Consider the following 20,623-nt stretch of genomic DNA (forward strand, 5'->3'; position numbering starts at 1 on the left):
TCTGACCCTTCTCAGGATCCGTAGTTGGATTCGCTGCTCATTTGTTTTGGCTGTGTTAGCTTAAGGGTTTTGGTGTCAGGTCGAAAACCTGGTTTAAGGTTTGTTAATAACATTTCTTGTCGATATAACTCGTCAAACCACACAATTATAATGTTAACCGATATTACTGCTATGTCTGTAGCCCAGTTTTCTTAGTTTACTTTTAGATCGGCTGCTTTGTAAACGCGTGACAGCGCTGCAGACCGGCTAAACGTTAATTGTTGTAGCGAGCTAACTTAGCAATAATGCTCAGTTCATCTACCTAGGAATAATGTGTGGAGTTTTGGAAAGATAATATTACAGTCTGATTGCATTGGTTAAACAGAGAATTCACACTAATCTGTATATGGTCACTACTGCATAGATGCTTTAGCCAGAATGGCTAAACTGTCAAAATAAGGAAGGCTAACATTAGCTAGCAGGCCGATCAGATGCTACAACGATTTCAATGAAGCTACAAAGAAGAAGAGTGAATATAAAATCATATTAACTCAGCCAATCCGTATACTGTCAAAATATATACAATGAGCCAAAAAGCCTCGTGTGTGGCTGAGGAATGTAGATAATACCGTCCTAAACAAACCCGGTGAACAGTAGTGTCAGTGCAGGGTGGGGCTCTGTTAGCTGACTGACAATGACTGGACAGACTGGTCATGGTTTCAACCGAGTTACATGTGGAGAAATGATTTAATTAGCTTTATCGCTAACATATGTAACCGAATTATCTGCGAGGGACTGTGCAGTCAGTGGGCTTATTGAAGTCCTTGTCCGGGCTGTCTCAGTGCTATGGTGCTGATGGTACTGAAGCTGTGAGCATCAGCATTGATAAAGACTGTGCAGTAACATGGTAGATATAGTCTGACAGTAGCGTATCTTAAAATGTATGTTTTGTATAAAATTGTAATGTTTACCTATTTATTATAATGTGACATGAGAATAAACAGTAATCTGTTTTTGTGCTTACAGCTGGAGCATCATGTCTGACAAAAATGAGCTAAAAGCAGAGCTTGAAAGAAAGAAGCAGCGCTTGGCACAAATCAGAGAAGAGAAGAAAAGAAAGGAGGAGGAGCGCAAGAAGAAAGAGGTAAGTTAATATTCTTTACATGTTTTGAATTAGCATTTCCATATGTTTCTCCACATGCACGTTATGTTTTTTCCCTGTTAGTTGTATTCAGTCATATTGAAACAACTATTAATGTTGAATTAAAACAGATGAGTTAATTGCTTGTGCTTGTGTTTTAAGAATCCTTAAAGTTGTGTTTCAAGAAAAACTGTTTTAATTTATTAAAAATAATTCTTATGAGCAACTGCTAATTATAAGCTCATTTACTGTCAAGTGAATGGAAATTCTCAACTTGAATAGAATCTATTAAATCTGTGACAGCAGACTCAAGCCTTGTGTTTACTTCCCTTTTTTATCTCACGTATCACCATCGTTATTCTCATACAGTTTCTGTTGAAGATATGAAAATAGGTAGTTATGCATGGATGTCACCCTTAATATGAAGATACCATGAATAATATCAATAAGATATAATGAGAGAGTTACACGCCCTGTTTACTTTGAAAGTGTTTTTGGAGTGTGCTGCAGTGTACATTCATTCATTACTGGATTGTTACCTCCACCAAGGAGGTTATGTTTTTGCCAGCGTTAGTTTGTCTGTTTGTCTGTCTGTCTGTCCGTCCATCCGTGTGCAAGATAACTCAAAAAGTTAGGGATGGATTTGGATGAAAATTTCAGGAAATGTTGATACTGGCACAAGGAACTAAAGATTACATTTTGGTGGTGATCGGGGGGATGACTGATCTGCCTTGGTGGAGGTCTGCACTCTCCGAGTGCGTTTCTAGTTTATTAATGGTATCTGTAGGGTAAAGTTTGTACCTGAACATGTAAAGATGTTTCATTCAAAGGTGCTGAGATATTCTAATCAGAATCAGAAGCTCTCACTGATGAACAGCTTCTTGGGGAATTGTTTGTAACTTGAATGTATAACAAATGCTATTTGTTATAGTTAGTAGTGGTGTGTACAATGGGTACAATGGCTATGGGTAACAAAGTGCAATGGGTAGCCTAATTTTGTTGGGATAATGCTTTAAAAGTGTTTGCATTGTTGTGTTTCTAGGCAGACCAATTGAAAGATGCTGCACTTCATCAGGATGACTCTGATTTGGAGAAAAAAAGGCGTGAAGCAGAAGCTCTTCTACAGAGCATGGCATAGCAGAAGTTCCTGTTGGTATGTGTCATACTGGCTGTATGTTCATTTCAAATATCCACTTACACACCTAGTGTAGCTTACTCATACCACAGTCCTTGCTATAAAATAGTTGTGTTCAAACTGCATAATTTCAGCTTCAATAATGAAGGTTAGAGGGTGTTCACATCCACACAGATTTTGTTCACTAAAATCCCAAAGCAATTGATCTTAAACAATGAAATGCACTCTACCGTCCAGTCCAACAAGCTGACCTCAGTTCAGGTGATTATTATCTCTCTCAACAATGCTGCAGGAGTTTAAGAAAATGTCTTAAACACACATTAACTTACTGTATACACTGTTGAAGTTCAAGGTCAAGGGCCTTTATTATGGTGGAGAGTTAAGGGGTTAGTGAGGTAATGTACCTTGCAAACCTAATCTGCTCTGGAGCAGGTTATGTGCAACACAATTGATCAAAATCTTTCAGAACACCACCTACTGGCCAGTACTGACCAATCACTTCTACGAAAAATTATTCTTTGGCTCCTCATGCACAGATTGTAAAAGACAAAAAAAGATGCGAATAGATAGATGTCAGCGTTACACAGACTGTGTAATCCTTTGGTTTTTATAACCTTTGTGTGATTTGACACTAAGCATACTTTCCAATTTGTATTCCATTATTATATTAAATTTTTTGTTACTCTGAGACTGTTTAACAGGTTAAAATTGAAATGGTCTCAATTGTCTAAGGATGCATTAATTTAACAGATGACACAATTATAATCAGAAGTACTTCTGTCTTAAGGTTTCAATATTGGTAACAATAAAAATTTCCATTTTTTACACAGTGGGCAGTTTAGTGCCAGCTTCCCTTTCTGGCTTAGGTTGCATCAATTTGATGGCTTTCAGCCTGTATTCTATTTTTTAATTCCTCATGAATGTTTAAATTTCCAGTCCATGTTTGTGACTGGTCATTTGGAGCCAACGCTGGCTCTTTTATGAACCTGGAATCAGAAACCTTATTTTGACAAAGCCAGTTGATAAGTACATTTGTGATACCACTTGACTTCGATTACTAGGCTTTGTCTAATAGCGTAACAGGAGGAGATCCTTTCTCTTGCTTTATGATACAGACTTCAGAAGGAGAAAGGTACAGAACAAAGTAATAGAATTAATAGTAATAGTACTGCAACCAGATGTTTTAAATGCCTAGCCCATCTTTTTACTTCTTGCTCTCTAAATCTGAAGAAGTGTGTATATAAAGGTTAATGAATCACCTGCACATTAAACCTCCTCAGACCCAGGACAAGACGTGTTTCTACCTTCTTTATTAAAAAATGGTCTTGAGTGAAAACAGCATGATGCAAGATTTTTTCAGATGCTTTTTTTTTTTTTTTTCCAAGGATTGTCCTTTGCAGCGGACAGCTTTTTGTTTTTTCTTAAAAAAATAAAACTGTGAATCTCTTGTCCACAAACATGGACAAAAAAAACCTCATAGCTGAGTCTTTGGATGTTTAGTTACAAATCTACAAACCTTACATTTTTAATATAACCATTATAATTTCACAGCCTGACTACCTGTTTTAGCTTGATTTGAAAGTAACACATACCCACTGCCTGTAAACACCCTCACTTCAGAGAAACAGATACTGATTTAAATTTTTTTTTTCTTCTGCTTGACTTAATACAGTTTTTTTCAGTATTATTGCAATCATCCAGAGCTGAAGTGTCCGACCACTGTCAAGTTGTGAACAGCAGGTGGCAGAAGAGATCCATAGAAGAATTTTTGTAGTCTTAAAGAATGACCACAACATGAAACAGGCCTCACAGTATATCCCAGATATACATATTTTCTGTTATAACTATATACTCCATTGATTCATTTTACTTTAATAGGGTTATCTTTTTGAAATGAGCTATAGTTGATTTGTGTTTATTACTTGCTTTAACTACATATTAGGTCTTCACAACAGCCTGGTTCCAAATACAGCTTTGTCCAGCGTGAAACACCAACAACATCATAGCAGCAATAATTCATTTGTATTCTGTTGTGAAATGCTTTAGCGTCTTTACATTGTAAAAGATGATTACTGTCCATGTTACTCTGTAGCCCCTCCCCCCATGTCTCCGACTGCCAAATCGACGGGCACACCAAGTGAGGCAGGGAGCCAGGACTCTGATGGAGCTGTGGGACCCAGGTACACACACACATACACATACACACACACGCACACACACATACACACACACACACACACACTTCCCAGCAAATGTCTGAATCATAAATTTCTTCCCGCTTCCAGTGCCTTACATTAAAATGATGGAAACGATATCTACTTCCTTTTTTGTGAGGATTACATGTATACTCCTGTATGTCAGTTCTTTCCTGCTTTTTGCTGAAACAGTCACGCTTTTGTCAGCAAGTTTCAAGTGCCCTTGTTCGAGCCACTTAAGCCACTGTAATGGTAAATGTGTTCACAAATCACTTAAGTATTTTGGATTTCTTAGAGCAGTTTCAATCTGTTCCTGCTCACTAAGAGGCTAAAAATCTATGTGGTATAAAGTATCATTGTATTAGTAGCAACTGAACTACAACCTCCAACTTTCATACCATTACAGTGAACGATGACAAGTTTATGCCAACTGAGTGCATGTTTATTTAATTTGTGTGCTGTTGAATTAGGACGATCTTAAATTAACAATAAAACAGCAGGCCGCTGTGATGCCTGGGGGACTTCTTAACCCCTAATTAGAGCCCCTTCCATGGGCTGAAATTCAAGCTCCCCCAGTGTCCCATCAGGCCCAGGGAGCTGTTCCCCCTACGTGTTGACTCATTTCCCTCACCAGCATGGCCATTTCCTACACACATGGAGGTCATGTTTTCTCCCTGAGGGTTCTCGCTCTCCCTCCCTCTCTGTCTACACAACACTCGGAGCCTTTGGTGTGACACAGTTCAGCCTGTATCAGCCCCTCAGGCAGCACATTACACCCTGTGTCATCTCACTCAGAGGGCCTGTGTCCACGCATTTTAAGCAGATACATTCTCCCTTCTCTGTGTTTTGTGCAGACAGATTCAAGCTTGATTTGAGTTTCAAAATAGTACCAAAAAACAATCCAGCTCAATGTTTGAATAACATGCAAATTTAACTGATTTGTGACCTAATATCCAAGCAGCATGTTGTGTGCCATAATGCTAACTTTATTTCCTCTCCTCATTTGTGCTCGCCTGTTTCTCTCACTAATGCTGCCTTGTTGCTGTGACACTAACCAGGACTCTGCACTGGGACTCTGACCCGTCCACTCTTCAACTTCACTCTGATTCTGAGCTGGGGTACTGGACACTCTCTTCTCTCCTTTCCTGGTCATTTTCCCTTCTCTCAATCTATGGCATGATTACTTGTCTTTCAGAGTCATTACTTAGTGAATGCAGTCTAGTAAGATGGTAAAGTTGTGCTTAGAAAAGTGAAAACAATTAATTTACATCCAGTGTCTTTGCCATTCCACGATACACTCATGTACTTACTTTAATCAGCACAAGATTCCACTCGCAATGAGGTGAGACTTTACAAAATGAGTTATAAATGGTTACACCGCTAGTATTGTTGTGTATTTTTGTGTGTGGAAATCCTAACTGACCTGATGCTTGGCTGTGCAAAGTTTGAGTTGTCTTGTGCTTTTAGGCGTGGAGCTCCAAAACTGGGAATGGCCAAAATCACACATGTGGACTTCCCTCCACGTGAAACTGTTTCCTACACAAAAGAGACCCAGACACCTGTCATGACCCAGCCAAAAGAAGGTGAAACTCACATTACAGTGTATTTTACAGATGCATGACTGTGTACTTGAATATGCGGATGTGAACGTTCAGAATAAGAATCAGCTGTTTTGTTTTTTTTTTCAGGACCAATATCCATTTTAGCAGTCATTTGTTGGCAGTAAAAATTAAAATGTTGGTATGAACTCCCAACACATACCTTTGTTGAAAAGACTTAAAACTGAAGTCAAATACAGACAGTACATGTCAACAAAATTTCAAGAATATTTAGAATTAGTTTCCACATAGGGCTGCACAATTTTGTGAAAAGTTGTATTGCAGATATTGCGGCAGCTTTGCACCTTGAGTCTAAATCTCACTCAAATTTCATCTACTATTTAAATAAAGCTTCAAGAATAAAATGTAATGTTTTTTATTTTGCACTGTACCTCTCACTACTCAGTGTGACACATCCAGAATATCCCCATACACTCACTGAACCTTCAAATTACATTGCAGCATTACATTGCAATTGTGATTCAATTTACTTTACTTCTCTATATTGCAAACAAATACATTCTATTTGTTCATTTCAGTTTTGCTAGACTATTACCAGTCAAAATGTGCTGGGAATTGAACATTGCTTGAGATGATAGACAGAGAGCAGTTTTGCAATAAATCATTTTAACTCATTAAAAAAATACAGATGGTTATAATGTAGAAATATCAGATAATCCATCTGTCCCTACCTCAGGCAGGTCGCTTAAAGTATATACCTTACCATCTAATAAAAGTATTTTTTTGTTATGTGCTTGAAAGCTGCACCGCTCCTGAGATTTATTCACAACAGCAGGATTGTAGACTGCACAAACATACAGGCGGAAGTGAACAAGTGGAAGATATTTGATTTTACCACTGAGCACTGAGATGAAAGTAAAGGAAAAAAGAGGCCCAGGAAACACAAGAAGTCAGACGAGAGATTAAATTCAGACAAGCCGTGCTCCTCTGAACATACGTGCAGCTCTACAGCTAACTACGCTTCAGTATAATTAATGAGCAGGATGAGAAAACCAGTGACAGGAAGGAGAAATGAGATCGGGGGGTAAGATATGAAGAGCTGTGCATACGACTGCTTTCTTCCTCTGAAGCATGTCGATATGTATGTAATTGCTGCACTGATGCTTTTTATGTGGTTGTCCTAAGAGAGCGACCGGGCTACCATACAAACATCCACATGTTCAGCACATGTCGCATTAACGTCTGCAATATTTGTGAGTGTGCTGCTTGTTCGTGGTTGATTTATGTAATGACAGATGGTGAATACTGCGCTTCAATGAAATCCTGATTAGGATTCTACTTTTGTTTTCTGTACTTGTATTTTCTCCATAGAGATGCAGACTTAATTTCAGGCCGCACAACCTACCACAATCTTGGATTCAGCCCGGCTTTTTAGTTGTTTTTCGAATTATTTGCATCAGCTAACACATCTTCTTAAACCTCCTTGAAAGCCTCGTTAGGATTTAAACAGTGCACAGATTGGTGGGTGTTGTCCGATGAGGTGATGTGTAGAAAATTCTGAGGTGGCATGCAGAGTGAGTAAGATAAAATTGTGTGATTTTGTGGAAAACCATGAGCAGAACTGCTGAAGGATGAAGAGCATCCCTCTGCTCCTCATACCTCTTTACTCTGGACTCTACTGAGCATTGTAAAACTGTGTTAAACAACGATGGTTTCTGCCAGCTGTTCAACACGAAGCCCCCTTCCCCTCTCTGCCACTATGTAATCATTTCATCAACTCCCTCGCTTCCCTGTCTTCTCCCTTCACCGAACAGGCACATAACAAAACACACTCAGTGACATTGTGCATTTTCACACCATCACTTCTGGCACTCGATGAGACAGCATCCCCTTCCCGGCGCGCTCCCCTCGGCGCATTTTTGATGTGTGGGGTGGCATCGGGCCTGTTCTCTGATTGAGCGATTTATCATGTTGTCAAAAGGAGGCAACAGCGCAGCACTCTCAAGGTCAGCAGGCGGTGGCATTAGAGGGAGCGGCTGCCGTGGCCTGGCTGCTGCAAACTGAGGGTTCCCACAGTGTCGATAAGACACCTCAGAATGTGGAGGAAAAGATTTTAGCTTTTTAGCATCACCTGCCCTACTGACCCAAACAAACTCCAGTTAACTATAAAGAAGATTTTCATTTTGGCTGTATCACATCTGTTAGCCTGGATTGAGCTGAAGTCTCATCATATGTTGATATCTGAGGGCAACAACTATTAATTGATTAGTCGCTGTATATATTTTTATTATTTAATTACTTTGAAAAGAAAAATAAATCGTATTCCAGATCTTAAAAGGAAATATTTTCTGCTTCCTTTACTTCTCTATGATGGTAAACTTAATATCTCTGGATTAAAAACCATCATCTTGGGCTTTGGGAAACTCATGAACATTCAATTTGACTAATTGATTTGTCAAGAATATAAAAATAAACCTTTATTGCAGTGTTACTACTATTATAAGGCAATTTTGGGGGTCACCGAATTAAATTTTATGTCAAGTCAGTGCATCACAACTAACTAAATGAATTGATCTAATAGTTGCAGTGGACTTTATAAACACATTTTTCATTAAAGCTGGGGACCTTTTTCATTTATAATCAACTCTCTTCCAAATGTTTATACATACATATGATCATACAGATTGACTAAAATAAATTTATTGAAAATATTCTTGATTGAAGGTATATAAATCCCCCCGTATGTGCAGCTAATTCATCCAAAAACTTCAGGAAAGCACTGGAATTCACAGCCATCTGAGAACTTCAGGAACTGTTGAATTATCCTGAATTTTAGTGCCTGTACACACCTCTACTTGCTTGGTTTATTGTAACTCACCGACATAAGGATGCACGCCTCTGCTCAACATTCATGCATAGTTCAGGAAATATTTCAATTAAAGCCTACGAGAAATGTTTGTGCTCCACTACAGTGCTCTGAAACTGCACTAGTAGGTAATATGCAGCATCAGTATGCACTCCTCAACAAGAGGCTGTAATTATGGAGTAAGATATTGTTGGAGGTTGGGGGTGGGGGGTGTGGAGTGGCTGGTCTTGTGCTGCGCTTAAAAAAAAAAAAAGGGCTTGTCAGGAATATGAGTACATTGAACATTTTAGTAAATCTAATATTTAATTGAAAGTGATTGTTTTAATCACTCTGAATTCAGAGGCAGGTCAAAACTTTTAATCATAAAAGCCCTTAATGGTCTTCTTGTTTGAAGTGCCACTTGTGATTGTGGTCAGCTTTTATGCACTTGATGATTAGTACTGTTAAATATCTATTGTATTCCTCTGTGATACAGTAGACACTCGTTTCCAGCTGAAAATTTGGTTTATTCTTTTTCGCTGCTTCGTTGTCATTTGTTAACACCACCTTTCACAGTGCAGATTTGGTTTTAAGTCTTATTTATCCATATGTGCATTCCTCTGGTAGGTTTAGGATTTCTAGACTTAAATGACATTAAACACAAACATAAGCATTGTTGAAGACAGGTGACCAGTTTTCTCAGATTTTCAGAAGTCGGTCTGCTGATTCATTTGTCTTTTTATACTTTGTTTTCAATCCACTCATATTCACTCACATCTTGCAACCACAAATGTTGACATTTAATTCCTGATAGTCTAGTAGTGCTGAATGACCAAAGTCCCATATTCCGATATAGAGTCACGGAAAAAATTATTAGACCACCCCTTGTTTTCTTCAATTTCTTGTTCATTTTAATGCCTGGTACAACTAAAGATACATTTGGTTGGACAAATATAATGATAACAACAAAAATAGCTCATTAGAGTTTAATTCAAGAGCTGATATCTAGCTATTTTCCATGTTTTCTTGATAATAACCAAAATCACTTAAGTTCTTACATCAATAGCTATGGCATTGTACTGCTAAAAACAGTGCTTTTAGGCATTCCATGTTTTCTTTTCTGTCTGATTTAGTCACATGATACACACAGGAGTTAGTACTCAATTGCATAACCATTCTTTTTGATGACTTTTGATGGTCTAATATTTTTTTCCACTACTGTAGGACATTTGATATCCGGATAATGATATGTGTTACAACAATGTAGCACATTTTCTGTAAAATCAATGAATATATCGAAAATCCCCACATACAAATATTTCATATTACAATTAAATTGTATATACAGAAAATAAAAGGTACTCAGTCATATTATTTTTCTCTTAATTGTTAACCTAATTCAGCATGTAAATGTGGTATCTGTGTTTGTGCTGTGTAGAAGAAGACAAAGCATCATCCAGTAACAAATAATATTGGTACAAAGTAAAAGGGGTGCGAAAAATATTGCTACACTGTATTATCACAATATCACTGCAGATTCAGAGTATACATTTTTAATGAATATTATAGAGGTTGTGACTAAAAGTAATGCTGTGATCCTGGATGTTACACAGACTGAAAAATGTGAAGGAAGATCCCACTCTTTTGAGTCAACCTTCCCTCTTTTATGCCTGTGGTGGCGTGTTCTTCAAAAAGTGACAATTTTCTTTAAAATTAGATTGTAAGAAGTGTAATGTATTGTGGATCTTAGAGTTTCACCATATATCAGAGTATATTCACTTGCATCTCCTGTCATCGTATGTGTTTGTATACACATACATGCAGATTAGTTCCACTGCACAGGCTTAATAAAGTACAGCGTGATTGGCAACACAACAAAATAAGTGATTTTTTTTTTTAACTGTCACATTACACAGCTCTAGAAATACTCTGTATGCTATATGTACTGTATATGTCACCCTGCTGAGTTTCCTTGATGGTAAAGAAGATGCCTGTAGTTTGTGCAGAGTGATTTGCATGTGTTGAATTCTGAGTCCTGTCTGAATGTATAGAAAGAGACAGAGAGACACCTGCAAGCAGAGAGATGTCATTTAGTTTCTAATGTGTACATCACTGACCACACGCCGTGTTTGCATTAATATATTGTCCATAGACTAAGACCTGTGATTACCCCCAGCCCCCCCCCCCCCCACCTCCCACCCCCTTCCTGTCTGACGTCCCCCACCCCCAGAAAAGCTTTTATTTCTTAAGTGGCACAAAAGCCATAATTGGGCCTGCTTTGAGAAGAGGTGTCAGTGTATGGGACATTGGTGATCCGGGTGAATTCTGTTAAATGCAATCCCCCACCCACCTCCACCACCACCGCCATCCACCCTCCCTGGATGTTACTACCCCCCTTCCCCCCTACATATCCCCAGCGGGGTCGCCAGGATCACTAGCTTTTCTCCAAATGGCCATTTTGGCTGGCAGGTGCATTATACCCTTTATTTTCAGATTGTCTATCCGCTCCTAATGCCTGGCAGGTTGATTGCTCTGGCTGCCTCACCAGGGAAAGGGCTGACGAGCACGGCCGGGACTAGCTGAAAGACAGTGATTACTGTTTTCCTTTAAGCCTGATTGAGGCCCTTGAAAGGAAAGATTTTAACCTTCTCCTGTTGGTTGCAGGGTATGGCTGTACATTGAAATGGCTTGTGTCATCAACCCAGTTCTGTAAACTCATCAGTGCACCCAATAACCTTCTTCCCCAAACTCTATCTTAGAAAGAGGATAAATCAGTTTATGGACCAAGTGACAGATGACATTATCATTTAGATTATCTCAGTAGGAAGGAAATTTTGGCATGTAGCACTGTCATCTGAGATTAACTATAAGGCTCATATGAAGAAAAACGCCAGTAGGGGCTAAGCAAGAATTTCTGTTCTTCTCATGAATCTGTTTGTCGCGCTTTTGCTTTTATTTTTTTACATGCAGGCATAGGCTGTATACCATCTCAAAGAGATGTGTTTTGAAAAAGCGTGTTCATCGCCTTTGAGGTAGAGCCGGTGTGCAGTTTGCCAGCTGGTCTGGCCTGTATTTTGTTGTACATTCTTTGAGGTTGAATAGGAGTTGTAGGACCTCCTGCTAGGATGGTAATTGCACAGGCTTGGTGTTCAGGGAGAAGCTTGTCTCGGGGCAGCCAGGCGGAAAACCTCTGTGCCATCCCCATGCCACCTCTGAAGAGCACAAGACAATCGCAACGTCACCATCTGCTTTTGCACCATGCCGTCATCTGGACGGACCAAAAGGGACGTCCCTGGGCAGCTGCTTCGCACCCTCTGCCCTGTTGCCCCTTGGCCTAGAAGGGGGCAATATGCTCTGTGGACACAGAGGAAACAGCTACACTGACAGCTAGAGTCGCTATTGAATGGCTAGAGTCTCATTAACAGTTGGGAAAGACAGGGGTCCCTATGACAACAAGACACCCGCTGTGCTGTGTCCATTTAACACAAATGACAAACTTCTCTGCTTTAGAGAAGCAAGTTCTCTTTTAAAAGCGACATTGTGCTGACAAACCAAACAAATGCAAGGCAAAGATACAAAACCAGTCTTCTGCTGTGTCCATAATCACTGGGTGGAGCTTTTTTTTATTGAGAGAGGAATATAATGGCAGAGGGAGATGTAGTGACCAGAAACTATGAAATGTTTGTATAAAGGTGCAGTTGACTATTGTGTTAAAATGCAGTCCTGCTACGGTTGGACAATGAATTAATACCATGAACAAAATTATGCAATAATGTTGACTCAAATGTTGCCAATGTGTGACGAGTCATTTTATCAAACTCAATACACAATATCACTAATCAAGATGAAAAACTCCCAATAATTGGATGTGATATAAATATATAAAGCAAAAATTTACATGAACTCAAGACTGTGCCTTTTAAGCATATGGGAACGTCTAGATAGCTATTAAACATGATTTTAATATAAAAGTTCAAATATAGTCCAGTGGTATCTTATAAAGAAATAAATCATTTAAAAAAAATAGTATAACCAGTAAAACTCCTGAAATATGCATCTCAACCAGTATTCCCAGTTCAGCAGTCTATTGTGATATTAAAAAAATAAGAGACATTGATCATTGTAAAATTACTGGATGTCATATCTTAATTAGTTGTGCTGAAAATCAACCCCTTTTTTTTAGAAATATATTGCTCCAGAATATATATATTCAGCTAGTTGGTTATGTCCAGTGATTAAAAAAGCTTTTTTTTATTCACAGAGGAAGAAGAAGAGGAAGAAATCGTTCCTCCTGAACCTGTAGTGGAGACTCAGACTGAAAAACCAGACCAGAAAGAGGAGGAGGAAGGTACCACTACAGCTGATGCATCATTGATGTTGTACTGAAAGAGCTGCATCTGCTCTTAAAGTTAAACGTACAGTAGCGGATGTTTCCTTGCTGTGCTTCAAATCGTATATCCTGTCAGTGAGCAGCAGGGATCTGTACATTTCATTGTGTTTGTCCCTATAGCACCCCCCCACGAGCTGACAGAAGAGGAAAAACTCCAGATATTGCACTCCGACGAGTTTGTGAATTTCTTCGATCACAGCACCCGCATTATCGAGCGGGCTCTGTCAGAGCACGTGGACATCTTCTTTGATTACAGTGGCCGTGACCTGGAGGAGAAGGAGGGGTAATAAGCATTTTAAAACTCGTAATTGGCCTTTGAAGAAGTGTTTTTATTGATTTGTGCTGCTTTGTTTTTCCCAGTGAAATTCAGGCCGGGGCGAAGCTCTTTCTCAATAGGCAGTTTATGGATGAGCGCTGGTCCAAGCATCGCGTCGTCACCTGCCTGGACTGGTCCCCCCAGGTCAGTTTTCTAACTACTCTTTCAAATGAATCCAACAGTCCAACTAATTTCACAGAACAGTATTTAAAAGAGGAGAACAATTATCAAAACGTTTGTTCTTTAACTCTTCTTTTGAGTTTTAACGCAACAAACAATAACAAATAATGTTGCTAATTGCCTGTTGAAATAACTGTGTGTACCCATAATGCTTTATGATTACATAGCTTGAGTTTGACAGCTTTTACTTTTAACTCCCTCTGGAAAAGTAAGTTATGTCCTACACAAATTGTCACAAACTCAGAGGCCATAATGATTTGTTTCCTCTTGTGTCCGAGGTCATTTATTGCATGATTCTACAATGACTTCTGACAGTGATTGAACACCGAGCCTCTGTTCACAGTATTTGCTTGCTCAGAGCGAAGTAGCTGTGCAATCTAACATTATAGATTTGCAAACTGTAAAGATATTAAAAGCAGCAGAGGTTAATGAATTGTTTACATCTGGATTGTGTTTCTGTTCCTGTGTTTTTATGATGTGCTTCAGTTTTAAAAGATCCCCAATGACTTATCTGTTTGCTGAACTGAACTGCACCTTTGGGTTAATGTTATGAAAGGAAATAAAAACGTAATAAACCTGTTTGGTTTTTGGAGGGGGGTGGGGGTTAAGTGCAACTTAAATGAGCCATAAATCTCATTTAAGAAAGGGTTACTCACTCGTCAAGGCATTCAGCAGCACCACACAGGGTAGGCAGGGCTGATTCGCATGGAGCCAAGCCTGGAGGGGGGGGATGTCTGCCTCCCCCTGACATTCATTTTGCTGATTTTTCTGTCACCAGTATCCTGAACTTCTGGTTGCCTCATACAACAACAACGAGGATGCTCCCCATGAGCCAGACGGCGTGGCCTTAGTGTGGAACATGAAGTATAAGAAGGCTACGCCGGAGTACGTCTTCCACTGTCAGGTACATAACTGGGCTTGCTGTTTTTTTAATCCCCCTCCCACTCCCTCTCCCTCTCTCCCCTTCATCCTCACGGGTGGCTTCTTCCATGACAAGCGTGGAAAGCCGCCAACCAACCCCTGTTTGCACACCCTGCCTCCTCCTCCTCCCCCCTCCCCCCTCTATGTACCTAACCCTCCTACGTACATCCACATTGTGAGTTCACCAGCCTGGCATCCACCTCCACCACATCTATCCACAAACACATGTGCGTGAGGCGCCGCAGAAGACCTGTGGCGCAAGAGCTGAATGGAATCCGAGCAGTGCAGTGGGATTAAGTGTTTTGGGCAGGGGTGGTTATCATGTGCATCTAAACAAGGGCCCTGTGTTCAGACAAGCTAGCTCCTCTGCTCACTCCTGCCTTATTACACTGCCTGCCCGAGGCTCAGAGAGCAAGACAAGTTGAGTAGAACCACATGTTGCTTCCAGAACGGATGTAGATGCAGGCATATCGCTCTGATGAATAAAACTGAACAGAAGTGTGAAGGAAATTTTCCCTGTGCCTCAGATTCTGCTCCCAATAAGACATTCCTTATTCCCCTGAATCATGTGTCACAGTTTTTGTAGTAATCCAACTAAAAACCAAAGTCTATAGCCGTAAAGCCCATAAATCTTGTCTCTCAACGTAAGACATAAATAAAGATGAATAATCCTTTTGACCAGCCTCGAGGTTTGTTTTTCCTGCACTGTCATCCATGAAAAGGGGGGGGGTAGTTAAGTGGTTGGTTGCCTTTTGGGAACGATGGAAAGAACAATTCTTTTCAAGTTTGAAATGAATCTTAAAATAACACATTCGTACTGACATGCCTCATGTTCAGATTAATGGTCTCAAGACATGATTTGATACTGTTCTGTCTGGTGGTTAGCTATTTTTCATGTTTGTGTAAAATACTTAATACAGTTCAGTGAACATTGTGAAAACAGTGGTTTGTACAAATACAATCACTAGGGATGCACTGATTGTAAAATCCAGTCAGATACCAATGTCTTCTTTTTTGTTTGCTGGTGTAATTTTTTTCTAACTTTGGTACATGGGAAAAAAATGTCATTATAAAAAATAAATTAACTGTTTTTAAACTCTTTCAGTTGTTCATCACCCTATGTTTAGGTTATCAGAATGTATTTTAGTTGCACAACAACCCATAAACATCAGCCGCTGCCATCAGTGAATGTCATCTTATTTGTTGATTGGTCTGTAAAGTCAAAAGCAGACATCAGCCAATACCAACGTGTGCTCGATGTATATTGTTGCAGCTCTAGTAACTCAAGCTTTTATTTGTTTTGATTTCAGACCAGCTACAATATTAAGATATTTCTGATGATGTCAGAAATGTCAACACTCAGGGTTGGTTTTCTGTGCAACAAGTGTTGTGATGTACATGTATGACATGGACATGGAGTCTGTGTGTTAGGATGTGACATGATGGTACAGGAGTAGAAACCTGTCGCAGAGCTGTCTACATAAATGTGTCCTTTCTCTCTTTCTGACAGTCTGCTGTCATGTCTGCTGCATTTGCCAAGTTCCACCCTAATGTCGTGGTGGGGGGCACATACTCAGGGCAGATTGTATTGTGGGACAACAGGAGCAACAAGAGGACTCCGGTGCAGAGGACTCCCCTGTCAGCAGCAGCACATACGGTACAACATACAGACAGAACTATTCATATTGTATTTAGACCAACATACAAACAGAGCAGAAGAAGAAGGCTTCTCTTTGTTGTTGTTGTTGCAGCACCCAGTGTATTGTGTCAATGTGGTGGGCACCCAGAACGCCCACAACCTGATTAGCATCTCCACTGATGGAAAGATGTGCTCCTGGAGCCTGGACATGCTCTCCCAGCCACAGGTAAAGTGTTCAGAGTCAGCTTGTGCAATAGATTGTTATATTTAGCGTCATGATCACACCCAATTGTCAAACTGTGGTGACATGCAGTGACAATTAACACAATTAACTCAAACATAACCTGAAAATCAGCAAAGAATAAGAAGTAATAACGTTGACCAGAAATAGGTATTTTGCCCACACTATCTTTACGGAGAGTAAATCATTTCTAAGACAACTTTCATTTGTTCTAAAATCTCTTCAGAAGTATTGTCATAGTACCCACCTAGGTCTGTGTTTGATGCACTGAAACCAGTTGTTTTCGTTAAAACTATTGCAGTGTTGGTCTTTTTTCTGTATTGTGCAGCCCTCTTTCAGACGTGTGCACCATAATTTTTTTTCAAAGAATTCATCAAGTGATTATACTCACCATAAAATGTACTGCTGCACTGATATTAAAGCATATATGCACATGTTGAACTTAGTTTTTATATTTTGAATAATTTGCCTTCAGTCTTCGCATTTCACACATTTCTGCCACCCCTATTCATGCTAAATGTCAAACATTTTGGCTTGACTGCTTCATTTTAGCATTCCAGTTTGGTATTTCCCCCTGACTTTACTCTTTTTCTTTTTCTACAACTCATTTTTCACTCTCAAGGAAATTAACTTTGCTAGCTGTGTCATTTCATCTGTGCTGCCAAGACCTCAATGTCAAACTTCAGTTTTTTTATAATGTGCTAGTTGAATTTAGATTATGCATTAATAAACTGTCAAGTGATTTTTATAGGTTGTGCTTGGCACAGTGTGTGTTAACATAAAGCCTGAGGAGCTTGTTATAGATGTTCTGTGTTGCCTTCCCTCCACAGGACAGCATGGAACTGGTGTTCAAACAGTCCAAAGCTGTAGCTGTCACCTCCATGTCTTTCCCTCTCGGAGATGTCAACAATTTTGTGGTGGGCAGCGAAGACGGCTCTGTGTACATGTCATGTCGTCATGGAAGGTGTGTTCATAAGAAACCGACGTCCCCAGCGTCCCTCCTGGACGCAGCCTGGAAACTGAGGCAGTTTGTTAGGCCCACCTAGAACCGTGTGTCAAATAAATATAACCCACTCACTTCCCAGTGCTACGCAAATCCAACACTTGATCTCCCGGTGTTTGAGGTTTCACTCCTGCCCAGTCATCCTGTTTTTCTTTTCCGCTTGTCAGTTGTGTTTGTAAAGGTCGTTCAACATAAACAGGGCACACATGCAGGGGAAACAAATCATTTTTTCCCTGCCCTTTTTTTTTCTTTTTTTAGAATGTTTCTCTGGCTGAGAGAGTTTGTTTACAGTCGGTTGTCCCAGGGAGAATTAAAACTGCAGTTCATCCCACAATGTTCTCATTTAAGAGACCTGGGCTCAGCTCTGGTCCTCTGGCAGAGAAATGTGGCTTAAATCAGAGCTGCCACTGAGCAGCGTGTTAGCCCCAGTCGAACTGTCCTGCAGTAAGCCCAGACACCACAGAGAGGGGATAGCTGCTAGTTTTTGCTCAGCAGAATCACCTCTGTAATTGAAGGAATAATTTTCCACCTCATTTACAATGGTATGATACTCTCATCGCAGTTAATAATGCATAAGCATCACTCATGCTGAGTATTTACCTCTCTACGTTAATTATCAGAGCCTCAGTTGGGTAACAGCTCTGCAACATGTGGTTGAAGCGTGGCAGACACTTTTGCCACCCTGCTGGTAATCACATGATATAAGTAAATGATTAATGTGAATACGTCCAGCAGTCATTCATCTGTGTCTGTTTCTTTCCCCCACGCTGGATGTAAAGTCTTCAAAAATGGACACCAACTGTTAAACCTGCAGATTATCTCTCCATCCGTAACTGCTGACTATGTTCAACCTTATTTAAACTGCAGGTTGTCACAAAACAATGATGCGTTTTAGAAAATTACATTGGCCAAGCCTGACTGAATCATATGTTGTCACTTCATCTGTGTTTTTCACAGCAAAGCAGGTATCAGCGAGATGTTTGAGGGCCACCACGGGCCCATTACAGGGATTCACTGCCACACAGCTGCAGGACCCCTGGACTTCTCCCACCTGTTTGTTACCTCTTCATTCGATTGGACGGTCAAGCTGTGGAGCACTAAGGTGTGAATGATTTTTATCCCACAATTCAGAAAAAAGTCCTATTACAAGAAAGATAGTACAAAAAAGCTTAATATTATGAGAGCAAAATTACCAGCTGAGCCTTTTTGTATTTGATAAATATGTCGCTTTCTTACTGTTTCATTGTATTATTTGAGTCTACATGACATCTTAATTTCTATTAAATTTCATGCAGACTTTATTCTCATAATTTTGTGGCTTTTTATCAAAATACTAAGATGTTTTTCTCATATTTGTGAAAAATTATAGAAGAACAGGAAAGCTTTATTATAAAATTAAAATGTTATACATTGTTTTGGTCAGAAGTGTCATCTGTGTGTAGGACATCAGTCCCCCCCCCCCATTTGTGTTTGTGCTTATGTTTATCTTATCATATATTATTTTCCAAAGTTTAACCAAAAGAACTCAGTCCTGTAATTTAACAAGAATGAGAGCCTACAGCCATGTTCATTATACCATAAGACAGATAAAAGCAGATCCTTTGTAATTCTGGTGAAGCACAGGTAAAGACTGGCCAGAGGGAACTGTCAGAGAAATTAAGGAGCAGTTATTGTTTGGACTTGACATCACAGTATCTGTTGGCAATTAGATACTACAGAACAGTTTTAAGAATGCTGACAGCAGATACATATCTTTCTTGCATCTTAAATGAAAGGGAAAAGGAAGGTGAATAACATCTACATTATTCACCTCTGAATCATTCTGCGTAGGTGTCTTCAAAATCTACTTTGATCGCTTAATGTTGAACTAAATTGAAGTTGTCAACAATGTCATAGTGGGCAGCGAGGACGGCTCTGTGTGCATGTCATATGGTCATGGAAGGTGTGTTCATAAGAAATTGACGTCCTCCTCCTGGACACAACCTGGAAACTGGGGCAGTTTGTAGTAGTTGCAGTGGTTGTAAAGATTTTAGTCACACAGTGCTAGCTCTAACTTTACATTTCATTCAGTGCTGGAGACATGTCTTTAATCCTGGAATAGGCGACACAACTTTGCAGCTTTTTTAATTCATTTAAACTAATCTTAAGAGCGCATATTGAGCGATGTTGCCTTTGCAAAGAGAGGGATCCCATACCATGGAATTAAAATGGCTGCATCCATGCCAAAGAAAACAAAGAACATATCCAAGCCGCTTTATTGAACTATGGAAATTTTTGTCAAAGGTGGCCATTTCAAGTGTGTGTTTGCGAGTTCATAGTGTAACAGAAGAAAATGACAACAGAAAATAGTCTTAGTCCAACCAAGAAGTAGTTATGATTTACCACATTTTGTAAACTGACATTGACATTTTTAGTTATTTTAAAACTACACACATCCAACCAAAAGAACTTCTCCTCTGACATCACTTTGCAAATGCAGTGTTGCAGAACTAATCAAACAACCTAGATAACATTTAGTGTTATTCTAGAATGATAGAGGAGGGTGCCAGACCTATCTACAGTGTGGGGACAGATCTTGATATGCAAGACTAGGTCAGGAACTTAAGGGAATGTAAATACAGAAATGGAATATAAGTGAAAATATGACTGTTTGTTACGTTTTGGATAAACCATTTATGTCCACAGAAGCAGCAGGTCACCATGTTTTTGCCGCATTACTTCATTTTTTTCTTTTTTTCTTTTTTTTTTTTTTTTTATAGCAGGTGGCTCTAACAGGACTTTTGCATTTTTGGCAGCCAGTTTAAGGGAGGGGAAAGAGGGGACAAAGAGGTCCAATGTGCACCATTAGATGTCGCTAAATATTACACACTGAAATTAAATAAAATGAAATCTTTTTTTTTGTCTCTTTAATTTCTCATTTCTGCAGAACAATAAGCCTCTATACTCGTTTGAAGACAACTCAGATTATGTTTACGATGTCATGTGGTCTCCCATTCACCCTGCTCTATTCGCTTGTGTGGATGGAGTGGGCCACCTCGACCTATGGAACCTCAACAATGACACTGAGGTAGCGTTCACA

The 20,623-nt window shown here is 39.6% G+C and overlaps 1 protein-coding gene across 1 annotated transcript in view; it reads left to right on the forward strand.

Annotated features, from left to right (window-relative positions):
- The window catches only part of dync1i2a (dynein, cytoplasmic 1, intermediate chain 2a), a 22,459-nt gene continuing 1,836 nt past the window's right edge, over window positions 1-20,623 (forward strand). Inside the window, 15 exon segments of the mRNA XM_030125659.1 lie at window positions 1-98; window positions 1,006-1,123; window positions 2,163-2,253; window positions 2,256-2,273; window positions 4,348-4,435; window positions 5,918-6,033; window positions 13,116-13,202; window positions 13,365-13,527; window positions 13,605-13,704; window positions 14,519-14,644; window positions 16,172-16,318; window positions 16,413-16,526; window positions 17,372-17,505; window positions 18,502-18,646; window positions 20,471-20,611. Coding sequence (XP_029981519.1) covers window positions 1,016-1,123; window positions 2,163-2,253; window positions 2,256-2,273; window positions 4,348-4,435; window positions 5,918-6,033; window positions 13,116-13,202; window positions 13,365-13,527; window positions 13,605-13,704; window positions 14,519-14,644; window positions 16,172-16,318; window positions 16,413-16,526; window positions 17,372-17,505; window positions 18,502-18,646; window positions 20,471-20,611 — 1,578 coding nt within the window. The 5' untranslated portion in view covers window positions 1-98; window positions 1,006-1,015.

The sequence above is a fragment of the Sphaeramia orbicularis genome, chromosome 21 (assembly GCF_902148855.1).
Source record: "Sphaeramia orbicularis chromosome 21, fSphaOr1.1, whole genome shotgun sequence".
NCBI lineage: Eukaryota > Metazoa > Chordata > Actinopteri > Kurtiformes > Apogonidae > Sphaeramia > Sphaeramia orbicularis.